The sequence below is a fragment of the Stegodyphus dumicola genome, chromosome 10, assembly GCF_044657685.1.
Source record: "Stegodyphus dumicola isolate Sdum_Otavi_A_Nest chromosome 10, ASM4465768v1".
NCBI lineage: Eukaryota > Metazoa > Arthropoda > Arachnida > Araneae > Eresidae > Stegodyphus > Stegodyphus dumicola.
The window spans coordinates 31,766,243-31,786,359 of NC_140777.1; the positions used below are offsets into that span (position 1 = coordinate 31,766,243).

A 20,117-nucleotide genomic window follows, 5' to 3' on the forward strand; every position below is an offset into this window, starting at 1 on the left:
TAAAATAAAGTCGGAGTATTAATTGATTTCTGTTTTATTTCTTAAAATGTATTAAATATCAGTCCAAGTTTCGCCTCTTTGAAGGTGGGAAAATCTTCCCTTAACAAAATAGAAATAGAAAGAAAAATACGATATTTAAATTAAAATTCTACATTCTCAAAACTCTCTAGTAAAAAAGTAAGAAAATGAAACGTCAGTTCTTATCAAATTTAAATCTTCTGGCACAATATTCGAAGGGTTCTCCGATCGAATATCAATTAAGGAGCATCCTGTCTAACCAAAAAGAATAAAGAAAGAAGAATGGAGGGAAAGATAAAAGGAGAACATTCATTTTGTCGTAAAATATTTGTAGAAATTAGTTAACCGTTTAGTGAAAGTTGAACGTCCTATTAGAGAAAGTGTGTGATTACAAATCCCTTTAAGAAATTGAAATATTATGGCTAATAACTTCACGAAGGGTAAACGAAAAAAATAATGAATATTTCAATAAACTAAATAATGAATATTATAGCAAAGGAATAATCATTAAAAACTTTTAGAATTTCGAGTAAGACTGCTACAGATATAGTTTCTAAATTCAACAATGGCTGAGTGGATAAGACAATTAAATACTAATATTTAGACAGGGTTTCAAATACCAATGAAGCATTTAATTGCATGTACGATTTCGTTGTTTTCTGCACACTATGTGAATTCAAGTGAAGTTCATTTATAAAATTCTCTACTGAGACACCTTTCTTAGCAGGCAGATAGCCTCGAATGATTTGTCATAATGTATTAAATAAACTCTACATTTATGAAGATTCTCTAAATGAGGCACAGAATATACTAAAACGTTTTCAACACAAATTCTGGCTTTTTATAAAGCACCCATCAGAAATAATTCCAATCAGTAAAATTTCATTAGCCATATTTGGTTGGTGCGGATAAAATAACCGTTCCAGGTGCGTCATTCCCAAAGCGCAAAAAAATCAGAACTACAGCACTTCATTGTTCAAAGTAATTTGCTATCTATAACCACATACCTGTGCCATCATTCATCTAAAGAATGTGGAGGGAATCAAGAGAAAATCTGGAGTCTGGCAACGCGAAGATTTCCTCAAATGGCTGTACCGATCGAGCATCTGGAAAGGTTTCTCCTGCCAAGAAGTAATCGAGATTGACGTAAAAGGTGGTAGCCAGTGGACAAATAAATAACCGAAAAAAATATGATAGGCGAGGAAAAGATTTCATACTACAAAATCATGGAGAATAGCACAGTTCATTGTGTGACAAATGAACATACATTGTCGTGCAAATGATGTCACCATGTGCGATGACTATTGTTGACACTTGTGTACCAGTTTGCACACATTTCATAAAGTAACTATAACATTCTCTATTGATGGTTTACCTTGTCTAAGAAAGACATGATGGATCCCTTCCACCACAAAAACGCCATACGATTAAAATCCTTTCTGCATTGTTGCTCGCACGGTGCAACAACTTACTTTGTATATGGGTGCACGATGGCTTAGGAAACATTTCTGGACTTTGCTGCCGATCCAACAATTGTACTGACCATTTACGGTTTAATAACAGACTCTTTTTTTCTTGAAGTGAAAGTCCGAAACTGGAAATTTTCCCGCATATTCCTTACACTCAAATTTTCCGAAAACCTGCTTTTACTTTTTTTCTGAAAAGTTGTCCAGTGGCCACAGGGCTCACTTTGCAATAATATATCACCGTACTTAAATTTCATAAACCAAAAGAAAATAGTGCATTCATTATCCATTCCTGGTATGAATGCATTGTTAATGTTTTTGCTGTTTGCTAAGAAATATGTATCAACTTGAATTCAAGAAGGGACACCTTGCAAATGTGCTCCATGGTGCTATTTCATATGACCTGGTTTACCTACAAAACTGCCCTCCTAACCTTCTAGGTCTTCTTTTCTGTTTATTGGGTGTGCACAATGCTTGGGATTTTAAACACTTGACATAATTTCTGTTCCTGTTTTGTGTTGTTAAGGAGAGTTTCCCACCAGACATCAAAGCAGAAATTTGATTCGAACCAACACGACAGAAATTGATTACCATGAGAATCTGCTTATTTAATTTTCAATTGAAACCTACAATATTACCTTTTAATAACCGGGTAATGTATAGTTGCAGGCACCTCTGGTACGCGATGTAAATAAAGTGCACATTACATAAAATAATTTTGTCGTTTTTGTTTAACACATAGTATCATTATATCAGTTTGTGCTCATTCGCATGGGGTCAAGAGTCCTTTGTACAGAAATCTTCTAATCTCTAGATACAAAATTCAGGTAGATAAAAGAGAGTGAATTTACTATTCTTCAGTTAAATACAAAATATTTCGCATCTTAACGAGTAAATTTCACGGGCATGTGTAAAAGAATAAATTTACTCTTCTTCAGAGAAACCTAGGAGCAATTTTGTTAATAAATGCATGAAATTAATTTTGCACTTAAAGTTAGGCCTGTTCCACATACGTGTCTTGCTTTTATGTGTAACATTTATGAAAAATAACAAACTGAACTTACTTTTTTAATTAAAACAATTCGTAAAAGTACACACAAAATTTTAGATGCACGTAAGAGCAGGACACTAATTTATGTAAGAGAAAAGAATAATACAGTTTTTCTTACAGAAGTGTAGAAGAAAATTTGCATTTTAAAATATGCAAGCAATTTTGCACATCAAATAAAATTCTTCGTTTATTTCTAGACTAGATTTATTTCGAAACAAGAAACATGAAAAATTATCAATGCCTTCTCCAAGATTCAAACTCCCGATTGCCAACCGGACGTGTTTCCAATTACACCCCTTGAACACTCGTAAGGAGGGAGAAAATTCCTTATATATCTACATGAGGTTTTCTTAGAACTTAAAAGAATGATTTTGTCTTTCTAAAGATGAATATAAAACATTCCGCTCTTTTACATGCAAATATCTCGCAAATTAAGAGAATGCGTTTATTGTTCTCATTTAAATAAGAAACGTTTCAAACATTTATATATAAAAATTATTATTTGTAAATTAATTGTGAAAATAGGTCTTCTTGCGTTACTACAAATTTAGTTCCCCAAATTAGCAAAAGTGTTAGGTAATTGAATTGAGGTATGAAACACTGTAGTTAAACATGTTTCATACCTCTCTTCACAAAATTGGCAGAAATAACAGAGATTAAAAACTCTTCTCAAGATAAATGAAAAACGCAATTTCATACGTAGAGGTACAAAATTAATTTTGCACCTAAAAATATGCAGATAATTTTAGATGTGATATTCTAATTTTTCGTGAGCAAAATCACGGAAAGTAAGCGAAGTTATATCTTCTTAAATGCCATGTAAAATGTTTTATATACTAATGTATAAAACTTACAAACTTATCGCACATCTACTCTTCTAGTATAAGTAAAAAATGTACTTTGAATGAAACGTTTTATGAATTTGGTATTTTAATATCAAAGTTTTGTATATTTTAACATATTTTGCTATGTATTGGAAATGAATTAGTTTTAATGTTTTTGTGAATGCAGAGCATCATTTGTTATATCAAAATATTTAAAGACCTTAGGCTAAGATAAAGTAACTTTGCGATACTTAAATTTAATATGAAGTACACTCGTTTGGCAAAATTAGTAGAATTTGAAAATTTTGTAAATTTTATGAAAAGTATTGAACTTAAGTTATTAACTATGCCGCCGAAGAATTACGCAAATATTCAGAGTCAAATACGTAAATTCGAGGTCATATGGAAATTCTCCTAATTTTGTACACGAGGGTATACATAAGGATTTACTAAAAGGGCTTTGAGATTGCTTCTGTTTTTTCCGTTTTCTCTTTTTCGTTACAAAATGTTGTGTCAGATAAGTGATGTTACTGACCTATTACTTTAGAATAGGCACTTTACTATCATTTTCTGCTTGACTTGTAACCATGGTAATGAAAGCTGCTGCAGGTAGTCAAGATCCCAATTCCTTTTTTCCCTACTTCATTTCCGTTTAGTATGCTTTGTTTCGTGAACACGCATTTTTGTTTATGCATGAGTAAAGACTGACTTGAACTACAATCTCAAATGAGGAAACGAGGTAGCTGTTGAGAAGTGGTGGCAACACGCATTTCTATGGTAAATTTCCTCTTCTTTTAAAGTAAATGATTTTAGATTCTCCTCTTTTAAAGTAAATAATTTTAGATTTTGTTAAAACTCTTTAATTCGGAATTGAATAGATATGGCCTTCAGTATTTAAACACACCGAATGGATGTATTTAGTACATTTTACCATGGCGAACCAGGAAGATATCTCTGTGCTGTATAACAGAGATGGCAAAACTTTGAAAGCATCATAATGAAATACCTGGGAAACTTTATGATATGTTTTCCACGGTGAAACATTTAGTCGTGCTTCGGTATTTCAGTGATGGAAATTTTAGAGACAATAACATGCAAGTGATTGATTAAGCACGTTATGATAGGTTATTCATTAATGTTATGGATGTAATATTGCATACCCATGGGAAGTTAGTAACCGGTGATGAGAATGCAAACATCTTTTAAACTCTCCAAGTGGATATTTGGGAAAGAAAAGCCTAATATGCTCAAGAAACAGCGGCTTTTTCAAAGACGCTTTCTAGCTGTATGTTACTGCTATGACATTTGCAGCTCTGTCATAAATCAATCTGGCAGCGCTAAAATACTCTAGTACATAATTTATTATATGTGGTTTCTGCATATTCTCAGCATCGAAACTGCAAGTACGCACGAGGTGAGGCTGTCTTCTGTTGAAGAGGCTGAAAGTCTCGTGCGCAGAGCTAAATCACAAAGAGTTTAGTTTTATATTTCAAAAGCGGTTTAAAATTCTGCAGAAAATGTTATTGAAAGGCTCTCATTCGGAAAAAGAAATAATATAGGGCTCATAAAATCATCTGATTGAATTGTTGAGTATTCTCAATGAATAAGGGGATTAACATTGATTCGTCTTCTCAATGAAGAAGGGTCGTATATGATTCTGAATAAGATAATTATTCTTAAAAATTTACTATCAGCAGTTTAGTGGTTAGTGATCCTGTTCATACAGTTATATCGTGCAGTCCGGCTTCAGATTGCAATAAAAGCTTGGATATTCGTAAATATGTAATATCTGAGAATTATGGGGGCACTTATGACACATGGGAGCTGAAAGTCGTCTCGAGGCGTCTGGTTGGAAGATTAGGAGACACTGGGACGTTCTCCATCAAATTTAGACTTACCTTTCCCTTTTTCATGAATTAGATCATACCTTGTGGCACACTCTGAGCCACATTCTCAATGATGAGACTGCTAAGTAACCTAAAGGCCATTAATGACAAATGCATAATGTTCACGTGCCCAACTCATGTTAAGTATTTCAAATGTGAAACAAATCTATAATCATCCAACATAAATTTTGGGAAAAGTATTCCTAAAAACAATATTTAAGAAATGCATATAGCCTCTTTTCTTCGAATACTTAGAAAAAGTAAAGATACGCTGAAAGCGTATTTAATTCAGTCAGAGACTATCTTGGTAATACTTAGCCTTCATTAGTACTTTCTTTCTTTCCACCGACAGCGAGGCAGCCGATCCACTAGGGTAGTTGGCATATCGGCCAGATATCCTCGCTGACGGAATTATCTTGGTCCACGTAACACACTTTAGTACATATTGTGCTCAAGACGAGTGGTGGGGGCGGTGTAAACAAATGCTGGGTGAAGACGATAGTACAGTGATGGAAGATGGGTGCATTGCGGATGAGGAGAACAATTTCAGTTACATATTTACAGAGTTATGAATAGGTGGTTACAATTGGCATCCACATCGTGAACAATAAATGAGCAATTAACAGAGTGACTGTAAAAAGGTAAAAATAATATCTAAAATAAGGCAAAATACTAGATAGCAATACTAAAAAGTAAAGTACTAAAAAGCAGAATAGTACATAAATAAAATAAGGCAAAACAGTGAAAATAATACATAAAATAAGGCAAAATACATGATTCAATGTTCACCATTCAGGGTTTACAGTTCATGGAGCTAAGTATAACCAGAGAAAAAAAACAGAAAAAGCTAACTTAAGATAAAATAAATTCACTACAAATACAAAGGCTGTGCTGGTGACAAGGATGGCAGCTGAAATTGTCTGAGATTTTGCGTGCAATATTTATGCAATCGCATATGCGTTTCAATGCATAGCGATTTTTCGAAGTATCTTCGACCCATGCATCGATGTGGTCCGCTACTGGCTGCCTAAGATGATTTTCGGCAATCTCTCTGCAAACGAACACATAGTGGTCAGGATCTCCTGCCATCCCGCATGAGCAATGGTCGTTTTCGCGTCATCTGAAACGATGCAAGTAAGTCATAAATGGACCATGCCCAGTTAGAAATGGACCAGCCATAAATGGACCATGCCAGTTAGAAAATGGACCATGCCCAGTTAGATGCCCAGTTAGTGAGGCGAGCCACTTTTTAGAAGCCAGCAGACGTTTGGGAAAAAATCTGTAAACTCTTCTGCCGGTGGTCTCTGTCTCCCACAGATGTTGCCAACGTTTCAGTAATTCTCACTCGAGCTCAGCTTTTAAGAACGAGTCCGGGAAAGGCACGTCAAGTGAGCGAACGTGGGAGTCAGTTGCTGTTCTTTTGGCTATTGCATCTGCAATTTCATTACCCAGTATTTCGGTGAGGTAATGTACCCACTAGAGTTCAGGCCTATAGTATTTTGCTGTTCTTATTAAGAGCTTTTGTATGGCCCTGACGAGTGGATTTTTACTGCATGTGCCTTGGATACTGCATGGTGCTATTGCATGTGCCTTCATTAGTACTGTTGCGAAATGCGTAGCTGCGGTAAGATAGCTTCCTTGTAAAGCGGGGTTAGGTTTGTCAAAAAGTAGCAAGAAAAGGCACGGTTGCCAGATATAGTGCGATATCGCCCACTTGGTGACAAAATTGGCGATATGCAATAGACAAATCGAGAACGTTCTAGAACGCTTTCTTAGCGGATTTCCTCGAGAATGTTCTCGAAAGTAGGTTAAAGCTATATATATCCTGCCTGCACGCGGAGAAAGGAATATCTTGAATTGAATAGTATAAGCAATAAGCAACGGAGGACGTGGGCACTGTCCCTTTACCAAAAGGTTAATCGGTATAGCACGACGTCCACCTACATCTAGAGCCTAAAGAGGAATCACAAGACGCCACGCACCGGGCTCCCAAACCCAGAGCCGAATTCAACCCGGGGGCAGTCCAACAGACCAAATGCCCACGAAAGACAGTCCCAACAACCGCCCAAGCCCCACATTTATTAAATAAAATAACAAAAGCGTGAAGGGCCAAAAAGGGCGAGTTTTGACAATAAGCAAAAATTTTACAAAGGTGTAATACACACAAATATAGAATATACATAAGCTAAAGTTCAGTCTGTTGTTGAGCAGCCCAATAATATACAATGAGTAAAATATAGACAGTAGAATTAGACTTAATGACAATATAACATAAAAATAGAGAACATAGTGACATAATGAATGTAAATGATTACAGCAATACACGGAGGATATACCAAAAGAAATAAAAATAAAATAATACAATATCCATCAGTGTGTGACTGGAAGTACTGATACATGGGAAATGCGTAAAGCATTCAGAATTCGACTTAATTCAGAAGACTAACAACTGGATCGGGATACATTGCATAGCCAAGTACATATATTTGACAAAGCAACATATTGAAAGTCAGTGTAATAAACAAGATATTCGCTATGACAAAGTCATGTTACAATACCGCAGGTAGTGATGTGATACAGAAGAAGTAGGTAGCGTACAATATAATTTGATCTCGGTACGCATTCAATCCCTATAGTACAACAATAGTTAGGAAAAAGGAATATGTTATACAAAATATATTTAGCATGCAACTGTGTTTAAGATATACAAAGGTCGATACATTGGTTACTACCAATTATGGTACAGGATTCGTACCAAACTTAGTAACTGAATGCAATAGCGGTACAATACAATTGATCACGTGGTACTGTGGGAAAAACATGCAATAAGGCTAATTATACGATTATGAGGAATAAAAATAACATATTTAGCCTGCATAAAAGTTAACGAATATAAGATACCATACAATACTATACAATATTACAATACAATACAATACAAAAAAAAAAAAAAAAAAAAAAAAAAAACATATTTAACCTGTACTAAAAGCCAACTGATATAAGATACTATACAATACTATACAATACCACAATACAATACGATACAGTAGATACAATACCACAATACAATACGATACAGTAGATGCTATACAATACTATACAATGAAAATACAAAATACATTCAGTGTTGGTGACACAAAAATACATTTAAAATTGTCATGACACTAGTGATGAAAATACAAAATACATTCAGTGTTAGTGACACAAAAATACATTTAAAATTGTCATGACACCAGTGATCCTAATGCAGCAAATAAATTGATGCAGTTACCTGCATAAAAGATAACTAATATAAGATACCATACAATACTATACAATACTACAATACAATACAATACAAAAGCTAATTAAACGATTATAATGAATAAAAATTAACATATTTAACCTGTATAAAGCCAACTGATATAAGATACTGTACAATACTAAACAATACCACAATACAATACGATACAGTAGATACTATACAATACTATACAATAAAAATATAAAATACATTCAATGTTGGTAACACAAATATACATTTAAAATTGTCATGACACCTGTGATCCTTATGCAGCAAATAAATTGATGCAGACAGTTAAATGTGTTACTATACATTTGTAAAGGATGAAATATAGACTTAAGTATGCCACAAATTATGAACATATATTATACCGTGAAAAACACAAAATACATTCAATGTTGGTATAAATACAATGGATATATTTAAAACAATGGATAATGGTTGGATATATTATACAATGAAAATCTCTAGCGACCCCAATACATTCAGTGTTATTATTACACAGAGACTTAAATGTATGATATTACATGGGCAATTGATGAAAAGAAGATAGTGACAGTATAATGTATAGCCAAATACGCAAGTATATGGTACACCGATGTTTAACAGCAACTGGCAAACAATGTATCATTAATACGCACAACTAGATATGCCAAGATATTATATACTATTATTATATATATGAATAGTATAGTAGAGTTTAGTCTTGAGTTCAGAAATTAACTTGAAAGCGATCGATCGAGCTGTTCTTTAATGCTTTGTCGTTAAACTGTCTTCACCGTTATAGCCTGAAGGCTGTGGGCTGATTGTTTCAGCGTGTTTATCGTAGTTTTTCGACGGCTGTAAACGTGTCTTTGGAACTGTCTTGTTTAAATAAATTGTTCGATTCTTCATCAAGTGTTATCTTCAATTACTCCAAATCTATGAGCTCGTAGAACGCAAAAGTACCTTACCAAGAGAATACTTATGTTAAATTTCCTAGTTACATTGTAAGGAATTATTGCATCTATCTAACAATTGGCAAATTTGACAATTGGCAAAATTCAAGGAGGCAAATATTCAGTTTCCTAATCTTAATCGCGGAAATCTAATCTTTAAAACTTCTCAATTCTTCTGAATTCTTAACTGCGTTTCATGAATAAAAATTTTAAAACATAATTTTAAAAATTATATCTACATTTATTAAATAGCTTCTAGTACTCAGAAATTATGACAGTCGCGTTCTTCATTTAATTAACGTTCTACTAGACGTAAATAAAACTAATATTTCCAATTTTGTTTTAATAAAATTTGGTTAACGTTGGATTTTTAGGTTAGGCGTTTGAAAGATTTAAGTTAAGAAACAAGCGCGAATATTCTAGTTTTACCATCTCTAATCTTTCGTAAGATTCTGAGATCCTAATGTTCCCTCCCTAGGCCCTACAATATCATCTAGCATATACTTAACTCAAGTAATATTATCACTTCTTATATTCTGTTTTGAATGATGCCTTATTTTTCATGAGCCATAATCGAGCAGTTTGTCAGGGTCTTTCCAGAGTCTCCCAAATGGTTGTTGGCCGCAGGAAGGTACGAGGAGACAGGGAGGTTGCTTAGGAACATCGCCACCACCAACGGAAGAGGGCTGTCACCCGATTACGTCGTCAGCCTCAAGGTGAGTCACATGTCTAAACTCTTATCTTGTTTCTTACATCTCAAAGAGGTATAATCATTTTACTTAGCGATGAAAAGTACTACTTCTTATAATTAAATTGAAAAATAGAATAAAGATAATAAACACAAGCGCATATAGTATCGTTTGTTTTCGATGTTATGAAAATGAATTGCCATTAGAATAAAGAAGGAGCTCGTTCAAATATATATTTTACCTGTACTTCATAATAATATATTTCAAGCCTAAGCATATTCTGAAAATGGAGAGTTAGAATTCATAAGATCTCTGTGAATCATTTATTATGTGAAATGTATTTTAAAGTGCTTTTATTTAATTAAATCACTCACAAGCAACATGCGCATGATATTTTATTATGCAAACACGTGACGGTACGATAAACGCTCGCCAATAAAAAATTGTCTGTAAATTCACAGCTATCCGTTTCACGATCGTTTCAATAGTTATCTCTTCCTATATTACACATCCTTGCATCATGGTGAGACATTGAAGCTACAACCCTAAAACATTCATTTTCTGCATTCCATCGAGCATCAGGATAATAGGATCGTAGATTCAAGTAGGATCAATCAGAATAGAAGGACCGTAGATTCATAGTAGAATACAAGATCATTATAGTTATATATAGACATTATAGTTACTTACGCTATTAACATGTTATTACAGAAGCTTGAAAAGCCATTATTTCTTTAAATTATCATCCTCTTAGTTGAGGCCACATTCTATTTATAGGATTGATTGAATCCCCACATTTTTCAAATTTGGGGGCTCCGAAAAGGCACATGTTCATGAGCACATTTATTTTCATTTGAATCAGCTTCTGGTGTGGCCTAATAACTAACAAATTTTTTAATCCTAACGCTTTCTGTTGAACCAACAATTTCAGGGTGAACATGCAACAGATCTTTTTGCTCCCTCAAATTGAGCATGTGGAAATAGAGGCCGTTAAACTGTACATTTTTTTCATAAACATTAAATACTGCGTCTTTCTTTGCGAATCATGCGCAAGACAAATTCAGTTGCCAATTTGTAAGACTGTGAATTAGCAGAAAGGGACTTATGCCATGACAGACACGATGTCCAAACCCACTCCGAGTCTTCTTGTTTGAAACTCTTTCAGAAGTGAGATTTTCAATGAATGAATTGATAATCTTAAACACTTCATGGAGAACATCTCGCAAGTTGCTACAAGAGTTACACTAAACGTGTCATAGTACGGACTGAAACGGAAGACCACTATTGACGTCTGTCATAGACTTAGTGTTGATATGCACATGTTGAAATTTGTTAATTTTGTTCATAAACGTTTTGGGTTAGTGAGTTAAATGTATGCCTTTCCATTTCAACTAACATAATACGTGCTGCACAGAGATCTTGTGAGATTTTGCGATGCATTCTCTGAGATCCTGTATCAATTTATATTATAGGTTTTAAAACATAAGACAGATTTTTAATATCATACCTTAAATAGATTGCAAACTTTCTATCTCTGCTTTCTATATACACTATCATCTGTTTTCCAAAATGATACGGAATGGTAATGATAAAGTTTTGAAGAAATGTGCAGGTAGAAATCTCCTCCATACATTATTTTAAGTGATTAGAAAGTCGGGAACAAACACTGGAATTGGAGTTTTAAAATCAGAGTTGGAGGTTTTAAATTATTTTAAATTTAACTTTTAATTAAATACATTTTAACAAAGATTAAAAATTTTAACTAAAATTCTTTTAGGTAAATTTTCAGTAGTATTTAATAATAAAAACTTTGGTTTATCAGTCGGAAAGGTAGATTATTATTTCTGTTTAAGAACAGAAATGAATATAAAAATAAATAAACCTGAAAAGAAATTAAATTCATAAACATAAATTATTTTTGTTGATGAACATGTATTAATATATTTTAATGATCTCATTTTTTAAAATTTTTAATACATTTTAGTGTTAAACTTCTTAGTGATGTTATACCATTATCTGAGGTTTTCATATTTCAAGTTAATTCTTTTTTATTTCAACTGAATTCTTAATTAAAAAGTATTCATTTTTATACTTTATATTTCTCTCCACTTTTTGTTCCTAGGATACTTAGTTCCTCTTTTTTCTGATTAATTTTTCATTATGTTATAGTGTATTTGATTACTTGCAAGTTATAACAGCGTTTTTGTTTTAATTTTTGTTTTTGCAGAGGCGTTTCAGGGTAGAGATTGCTCTCCAAGAAGACAGGCAGCGAGAAACGGGCGGTCACAGTTTGTGCGACCTTCTCAGTACGTCCAATATGAGGAGAAAGATAATCCTTCTTTTCTTTATCACGTGAGTATGTTAATTTTAGTAACACAGTCAACAAAATCTTTATTAGAACTACGTCTTGTAGCACAACTTGAAATTAACAGATGCAAGTCAAATAATAATATATAATATAATATATAATCTTAATATATAATATATAATATTAATATAATATATAATATAATAAAATATGGTTCCAACAAATGGGGATTAAATTCTAGGATCTAACAGATCCTAAGATGAAATTCACTCACCAAAATCGCAGGCTGCAGAAAGGGCGGTTCGTCTTTTCAAAGTAATTTCATGCACTGAGAGATTTTCACAATACTCTCTCTAAACTACGAATTTGCTCCCAAGTTGAACTTTATTTATTTAATTATTTCGCCCATTCCGGTGAAAGCAGATAGAATAATTACTAACATAAATATAATGTATTGGCTAAAATAAATCTCCTAGCATGAATTTCGTTTACTAATTCGAAATTTTTGTTAAACTGAAAGGAAATTTTCTGCTAGTAAAATATATCAAAAATAAATATTTCATTATATTTATGTAATATAATGAAGGAAAACCTGCTTAAATCAAAATGAATTTACTTCATGGATTAAAATAAGGTAAAGCGCTTTTATAAAATAAGTCGACCTAGAAATCTTACCATCTTCGTTTCAAAATGTGTTTACTCTGCTGCGTATACCTACAGCGTGCTTAAGTTGAGAATAATCTTCTGTATCGTTTTATCTGATAAAGCTTCACAGAATTTAATAACCATCTAAATCCCAAACATTGCCTCGGGTCGAACACAGTGCCGAATTTCTCATTTCTATATTATTAATAGCTTCCTCATCCCGTTGAAAGAGTTCGTGCGTTAAACGGAAATCCTTTGCTGTTAGTTTTTAATAGTTAAAATATTTCGCCCTTCATTATTTCTTAAACACGTTATTAAATTTCCTCGGGTTATCTTTCAAATTTCGTCGTCATTTCTGTACAAGTAGAAAGGAATTCAGAAGCAAACCAACTCATATTCCACGGAGGTATGAAGAACACGTTGCTAAAAACAATTAAAGTAATGCTGCAAATGCTCATCAATAATTAACAAAAGGTATGCTAAATTATCTTATATTTCCTTCTATAAACTGAATGGTTTTAAAAAATGCTTTATTGAAGTTTAAGCGTCGGCTTACGTACAAATTTTAAATGAGTTACGAAAGCTTTGATAAAAAAATTGGCATTAAAGTCTAAAAGACAAATATAATTTATTTGATCATAATAAATGCACTAAACATTTCTCAATATTGGTATCCCATTTGGAATTTTCTAGTAATTCTAAGACCTTTCTCTCTGCTACAGGAATATCCGAATGATTGTCATTGTCATACACCTAACAAATGATGCCATATTCAGTTTTGTCCATAGCATTACTCAGCAGGGGCCACTATTTTAACGTAATTTTAGTTTAAAAATAAGAGAATGGCCAGTATTTTTTTCTCCTAGCATCTTTCCCTATTCATCCGAAAGGAAGAATTGTGTTACTTAGCAACTTGACTACTTCAAGGAACATCAAGCTGTCTAAGGCATATTGCTCTATTTACGATTCCTTTCGTAACGTATTTGCGTTGCTACGCTACCAACATAATTCCACTAAGAAATGTAAATTACCGCAAACGATTATCCGCAAAGAATATACGCAGACGATACGCGAGCTTGAAAAATGTTTTTCCACTTTATTATGTAAGTTTTGATTAATAAAGTTTGTTATTCGTTCCAAAATGGCGAGAGTTCTTTAAAACTTCATTACATACGTATACGTACAAGAATAAATATCTGGTGGTAGTCGCTGGGATTGAAAGGCGAAACTAGTGTTTATTTAAAGGAAAAGAAAATACAGTACTTGTGAGTATACCTTTTAATGAATACTATGCCATCTTGTATGAAAATGTTGCATCTTATTATTGATATCAACTAATAGAACGATATTCTATACTATTTAAGCTTTTGGATTAAAGCGTCAAAATATTTAACGTTCTTTTAAAATTTGAGCTCTCATATTAAAGTGGCAAATTTGTTATGTTAATATTAGAATATTTATATTATAAAATTTTAGCTCTTTAATTAGAGTGGCAAATTTATTACATTAATATTAGAATATTTCTATTATGAAATTTGAGATCTTGTATTAGAGAGACACTTTTATTACGTTGATATTAGAATACTTCTATTATGAAATTTGAGCTCTTGTATCAGAGTCGCAAATCAAGAATTTAGTTGTGTGAATCAAGTTAGAGGCCTGAATTCTTTTTTTATTTACTTTAGTATAAGCTATTAAGAGCAAGCATCGCAGATTTTTGTTTATCGAAAAGCACGTAAGTTTAATTGCATTACGTGTTTTTCAAAAAATACATTGTGTCATACTTGAATTTCTAATTAAAAAAAGGCTAGATTGAGCACGATGATTTGAATTTTTGAGTATTGTCTAAAAGCCTTTTAAAATTAATTTTGAAACGCTGTCGAAGAGTTTTTCTATTTCCAAACATGTCATTTCTTGCCAAGGGTAGAAAATAAGATTTAATAGAGGTAGCCGAAGAAATAAGCGAGGAAATGCAGCTAACTAGTAAGGTCCCAGAAATTAAAAAGATAATCACTGAAAGTCAGTTTTACCACAAGGAAGAAGTTAAATTAATTCTAAACCGAATAATTGCTGAACGCCTAGCTCGAGAAGAACGCCTGGCTCAAGAAGCGAGAGAAGCAAGCGTATATGAATTGGAAAGAAAGCGGCTTGAAATTGAAAATCAAGTAATACGAGCTAGAGTATCAATAGCGAATATAGTAGAATCAAGCAATAAAATCCAGTTGTCACAAATTACTCCAAAGTTTGACGAAAAAAGGGATGAAATGGAACTATATTTGATAAATTTTGAGAGAAAAGCTGAAGTGGCTCAAGTTCATAAGAAAGATTGGACGGCCTACCTTTTGGGTGTTTTACCCTACGAAATCTCCAATATGTTAGCCAGAGAACCATCTGAAGATGCGACTAAGTACGAATATCTGAAAAATCTAATCTTAAGGAGATATAAACTTAACAGTGAAAAGCTGAAACAATGCTTTTATCGACATCAAAAAACTCCTAAAACATCTTGGAGAAATTATGCTCATGAACTTTATAGTTATTTTTAGAGTAGATTGCGGATTTAGAAATTAAGAAATTTGAAAATCTGAAAGATTTAATAGTTACCGAGCAAATTAAATATAGGGTTCCCGTGGAAGTAAAGGATCATTTTCTCGACCAATGGATGAAATTAAAAACTCCATATGAGCTAGCAGAATAAATTAGACGAGTATTAAGAGTATTAAACAGAGCTTTAAGAGAGAGAATCCTAGAAAACAAGGTTTGAAACTTCAAGAAAGTCATCAAAACGTGAACAAAATGCAAAGTGGTTATCATAATAGACATAATTCTAAAGCAATCTCGAAAGATTTTAATCGTAAACCTATAATTAGGACATAATGTACTAATAAAATTCATGAAAAGGAATTTGAAAAATTGAGACAACCTCGTTGTTATGAATGCGGATCCTACTCGCATCTTCGACCTCAGTGTAATAAACTCAAGAAAATTTTAGAAACTGTAGCAGCCAGTGAAACTGTACCCTCAAATGAATTTTCCAAAAATAGTTTTAAGGATATTATGGCTCCATATACCAGTCTAGGTAAAGTAAATGGCTATAAAATGCCCATACTTAGAGATACCGGTGCAACATTGGATTTAATTGGCCAAAAGTATGTACAGTCTTCCATGTATAAGGGTGAAACCGTGTGGATACGAACACCTCTGGAAGAATATCCGGTGTGCCTTCCTTTGGCTGAAGAACTTGAATGGATCAGGTTCATATAATAACAAAGGCTGTAGTCTTAAGAGATTCATTAGATCAAGGAAGGTATCTTCTATAAAACAAAACCGCTGCATTATTTGAAGAAGCAAAACTAGATGAAGAAGTTCAAATTCATATGATAAACGCCATACAACCTTCTGCTCAACAGCAACTAAATTAAACGGAAAATCTGGTCTCAACAAATGAGTTAAATTCTGAAACTGAACTTAACGACAAAGATCCATTGACTGAAAATGAAAGTTCGCCTCCTGTGAAATATTAACGTTCAGAATAAGATCTGATAAAGGGCTCTTCAGAAATATTTATACAAGAACAGAATTAAAGCGTCGAAATGAAGCGAGTTTATGAAGAAGCTAAAATAAAATCTTCTAAGAGTACGAGCTATATGTTGAAAGGCCAAATGCTCTTTTTCAAAAAAGAAGATCTTGATGGAACACAAAGACTATTGATTGTTGTTCCTGAAAAATATCGTTGTTCTTCGAACGACTATTCACGGTTTCTCGCCCGCAGAATTAGTTCATGACAGAAACTTAAGAGCTCCAATTATGCTATTGTACGAAAAATTATCTGGTAAAGAAGAGGAGAAAATACAGTAGTGGACTATATTTTTGACCTAATTAATCGAATGAGGAAATGTCAAGAACTCGCTGCCCAGCATATGGAAGAAGCCAAAGAAAAGCAAAACCTCTGGTGTGATCACAAAGCTGTAGAACGTAAATTTCAAGGAGACTTAGTTTTAGTTGTAGCTCCATCGAAGCCAAACAAACTATCAGTTAAATGGGTAGGTCCTGGAAAACTAATTCAACAATTATCAGAGACAAATTATGTAGTCAAGTTTCCCGAGAAAAATAAAACTCAGATGTACCACATTAATATGCTGAAACCGTATTTTCAACGAGAAGAAAATATAAATTTGCTATGTTTAGAAGACAGGATAAACGGCTATGAAGATGAAATACCGAGTCTAAATTATAGCGCATTTATTGAAATGTCTGAAGTTTTGCAAGGCATCCACTTAAATTCACTATTATCTAAATACCAACGAAAAGATTTAAAGCAGTTGATATGCAAGTATTCCTGTATTATCTCTAATGAACCAGAATGTATTGACTTTACCGAACATGATATAGAATTAGAAGCAAAAATACCAATTTGCGCAAAACGTTATCGGATGTCTGGCAGACAAACCGAGATTTCTAAAACGGAAGTAGAAAAGATGGTAAAACTGAAAGTAATAGGACCAGGTGAATCGGATTTTACATCTCCACTCATACTGGTTGAAGTTCCTGGCAAAGAGGCAAGACCATGCATTGATTACCGTCGCTTGAACAAGGCAATTAGGACACAATATTTTCCCTTGCCAAACACATTGAACATTTAGCGAAAAAGTGTCGTCTACGAGATATATGACTGTTCTAGATCTTACTCGAAGTTACTGGCAGATCCCACTAACTAAACGAGCCCAGCATTTCGCTGCTTTTGCAACAAGTTTTGGAACATTTAAACCTTTAAGGTTACCTTTCGGGCTAAAAATTGCGCCATATGATTTTAGCCGCTTGATGACAGGATTATTAAGAAACTGTGAAGAATTTGCTGTACCCCATATTGACGATGTTGCAGTATTCTCGCAAACCTGGGAAGAACATTTGAAGTACTTAAAAATTATTTTGGAGAAGATGAAAATTGCTAAACTGCATATTAAGCCTTCGAAATGTCAGTTTGCTCATACGACCGTCAAATATCTAGGTCATGTTGTAGAACAAGGTCAAAGAAGACCAGCAGAAATAAAAATCCAAGCCATAAAGGACTTTCCAACCTACGACGAAAACACAAGTCCAGTCATTTTTAGGACTTGCGGGGTATTATCCAAGATATATTTCTGAAGATAAATGTCGCTATAAATGTACATTTACAGTCAAAAAAATGATAAATTGTACATTATAACGCGTTTTAATTATCAGAATTTAAATTTTCGTTTCCCATTTTATAAATAACAGAGCGTAAAATGAATGCAACTACAGAAATTTTTTTTTATCATGCATATAAAGGAAAATAGCGCAAAACTTGCGATTGCCCAAAACGAAACAAACATCGCAGTTCTGTAATAAAAAGTATAATGAATTTACAGTAAACAGATTAAGCTTATTAAACAGTAAACAGATTAAGCAAAATTTGAAGGCATTTTAATTTTTCAAGGTTCAAAGTTTCAGAAAAAAGGAAATTTTAAAAGGTTTCTTTTTTCAGAAAGTGTAAAAGTAACTTTTAGGACAACTTTTAGTCCTGCTATCCCATACTGAAAAGTTTCAGTGCAAGTAGTGTATTAGTAGTATTAGTGTGCAAAATTTTATTAATTTGTAATTTTAATTACATTTGCCAGAATGAAGAATTTTTCTTAAACAGTTTATAATTTTTCAAATGCTAAAAGCAAGTTAATAACATTCATTTGCATTATTACCCTAGAATCACAATGTAGATTCACACCAAAAAAAGTCATTAGACTAGAGATATTTTTCATATTTAATGAATGCATATATAATGTTGCTAGTTGGCAATGTGACAACGCTTGAAACCTAACAAGTATGCAAATTCTGTAATGCAAATTCTGTAAAAGTCTGTGAATATTATATTACTTTATATTATAAAGTCTGTGAATAAGATCTCTTTTTGAAAAGATTTTTTATTAATCAATACTTTTCGCTACAATCTACATAGCAATTCTCGTCGTTTAATTTTGTTAACATCATAAACCTTTCACATAAGTGATATTCATGTACAATTCTCGTCGTTTACTTATAAATTTATATAATTTGGCCTTCAAACTATTAATGATCTATAAACATTATCTCAAGCTTTTAAATTAATTATCTTGATCAGTCTTTGTCAAATCTTTGTATTTTATTTCTTAGAATAAGTATAGTTAGATTTCGTGATTGTTTCAAAACATTATTTTAAATGAAAAATATGAATATTTGCGTCACCAAAAGCTTTTAGTGTCTGGAATTGCACGTGTTATGTCTCTGATCAACAGTTTCGAAAATAAGGGCTGCATATGACTTGCACATACTGAATATGTGAGTTACTTAAAGTGTCAAATACATTCAATAAATATTTACTAATAACATTCTAGACACAATAATAGCAGTTTTTATAGCCTGTACTTACCTCTATTAAAGCCCGCTTTCTGATAAAGATGATTTATTAACTGCTCGTAGAAATATGTTTGTTTTCAATAACTTAGCGATACAACCCTGTCACTTATAAGTAGAAAATATCATTAATTGATAAGGTGTAAGAACTTTCATTTTTCTTCGATGTCATAAAACTGCCATCATCAAGAGATTTATTCCATAAAGGTATTTTACCTGTATTTGTTATAACATTGAGAACAAATATTATCTAGAACCGGAACTGTAGTGAATGAAATAACCTAGAAGCAATTGCAAAATATCTAAATCCATTTACACAAATGTTCATTTACACAGTATTATCTGAAACAGAAGTAAATGGATTGTTGATAATAAAACATTTGAACAGCTTTGTAGTTTAATTTGGGGTAGGAAACAATGTCAATAAAGCCTTCACAGGGATTCAAACTCCGCACCTCTCGATTCCTAGCGGAGGGGCTTTACAATTAAACCCCGAAAGTAGGGAAGGAAGGATAAACTTTCTTTCATTCTCTCCCCACTTAAAATGCGACTGAGGGCTGACCGAGCAAATACCATATCTACATGATAACAAGTTATTGTA

General features: G+C 32.9%; 1 protein-coding gene across 1 annotated transcript in view; it reads left to right on the forward strand.

The window, feature by feature from the left end:
* Positions 1-20,117, forward strand: part of LOC118191412 (beta-alanine transporter-like) — a 533,418-nt gene that overhangs the window by 392,832 nt on the left and 120,469 nt on the right. Inside the window, exons 5-6 of the mRNA XM_085824846.1 lie at positions 10,056-10,182; positions 12,383-12,507. Coding sequence (XP_085680972.1) covers positions 10,056-10,182; positions 12,383-12,507 — 252 coding nt within the window. The remainder of the gene's footprint in view (positions 1-10,055; positions 10,183-12,382; positions 12,508-20,117) is intronic.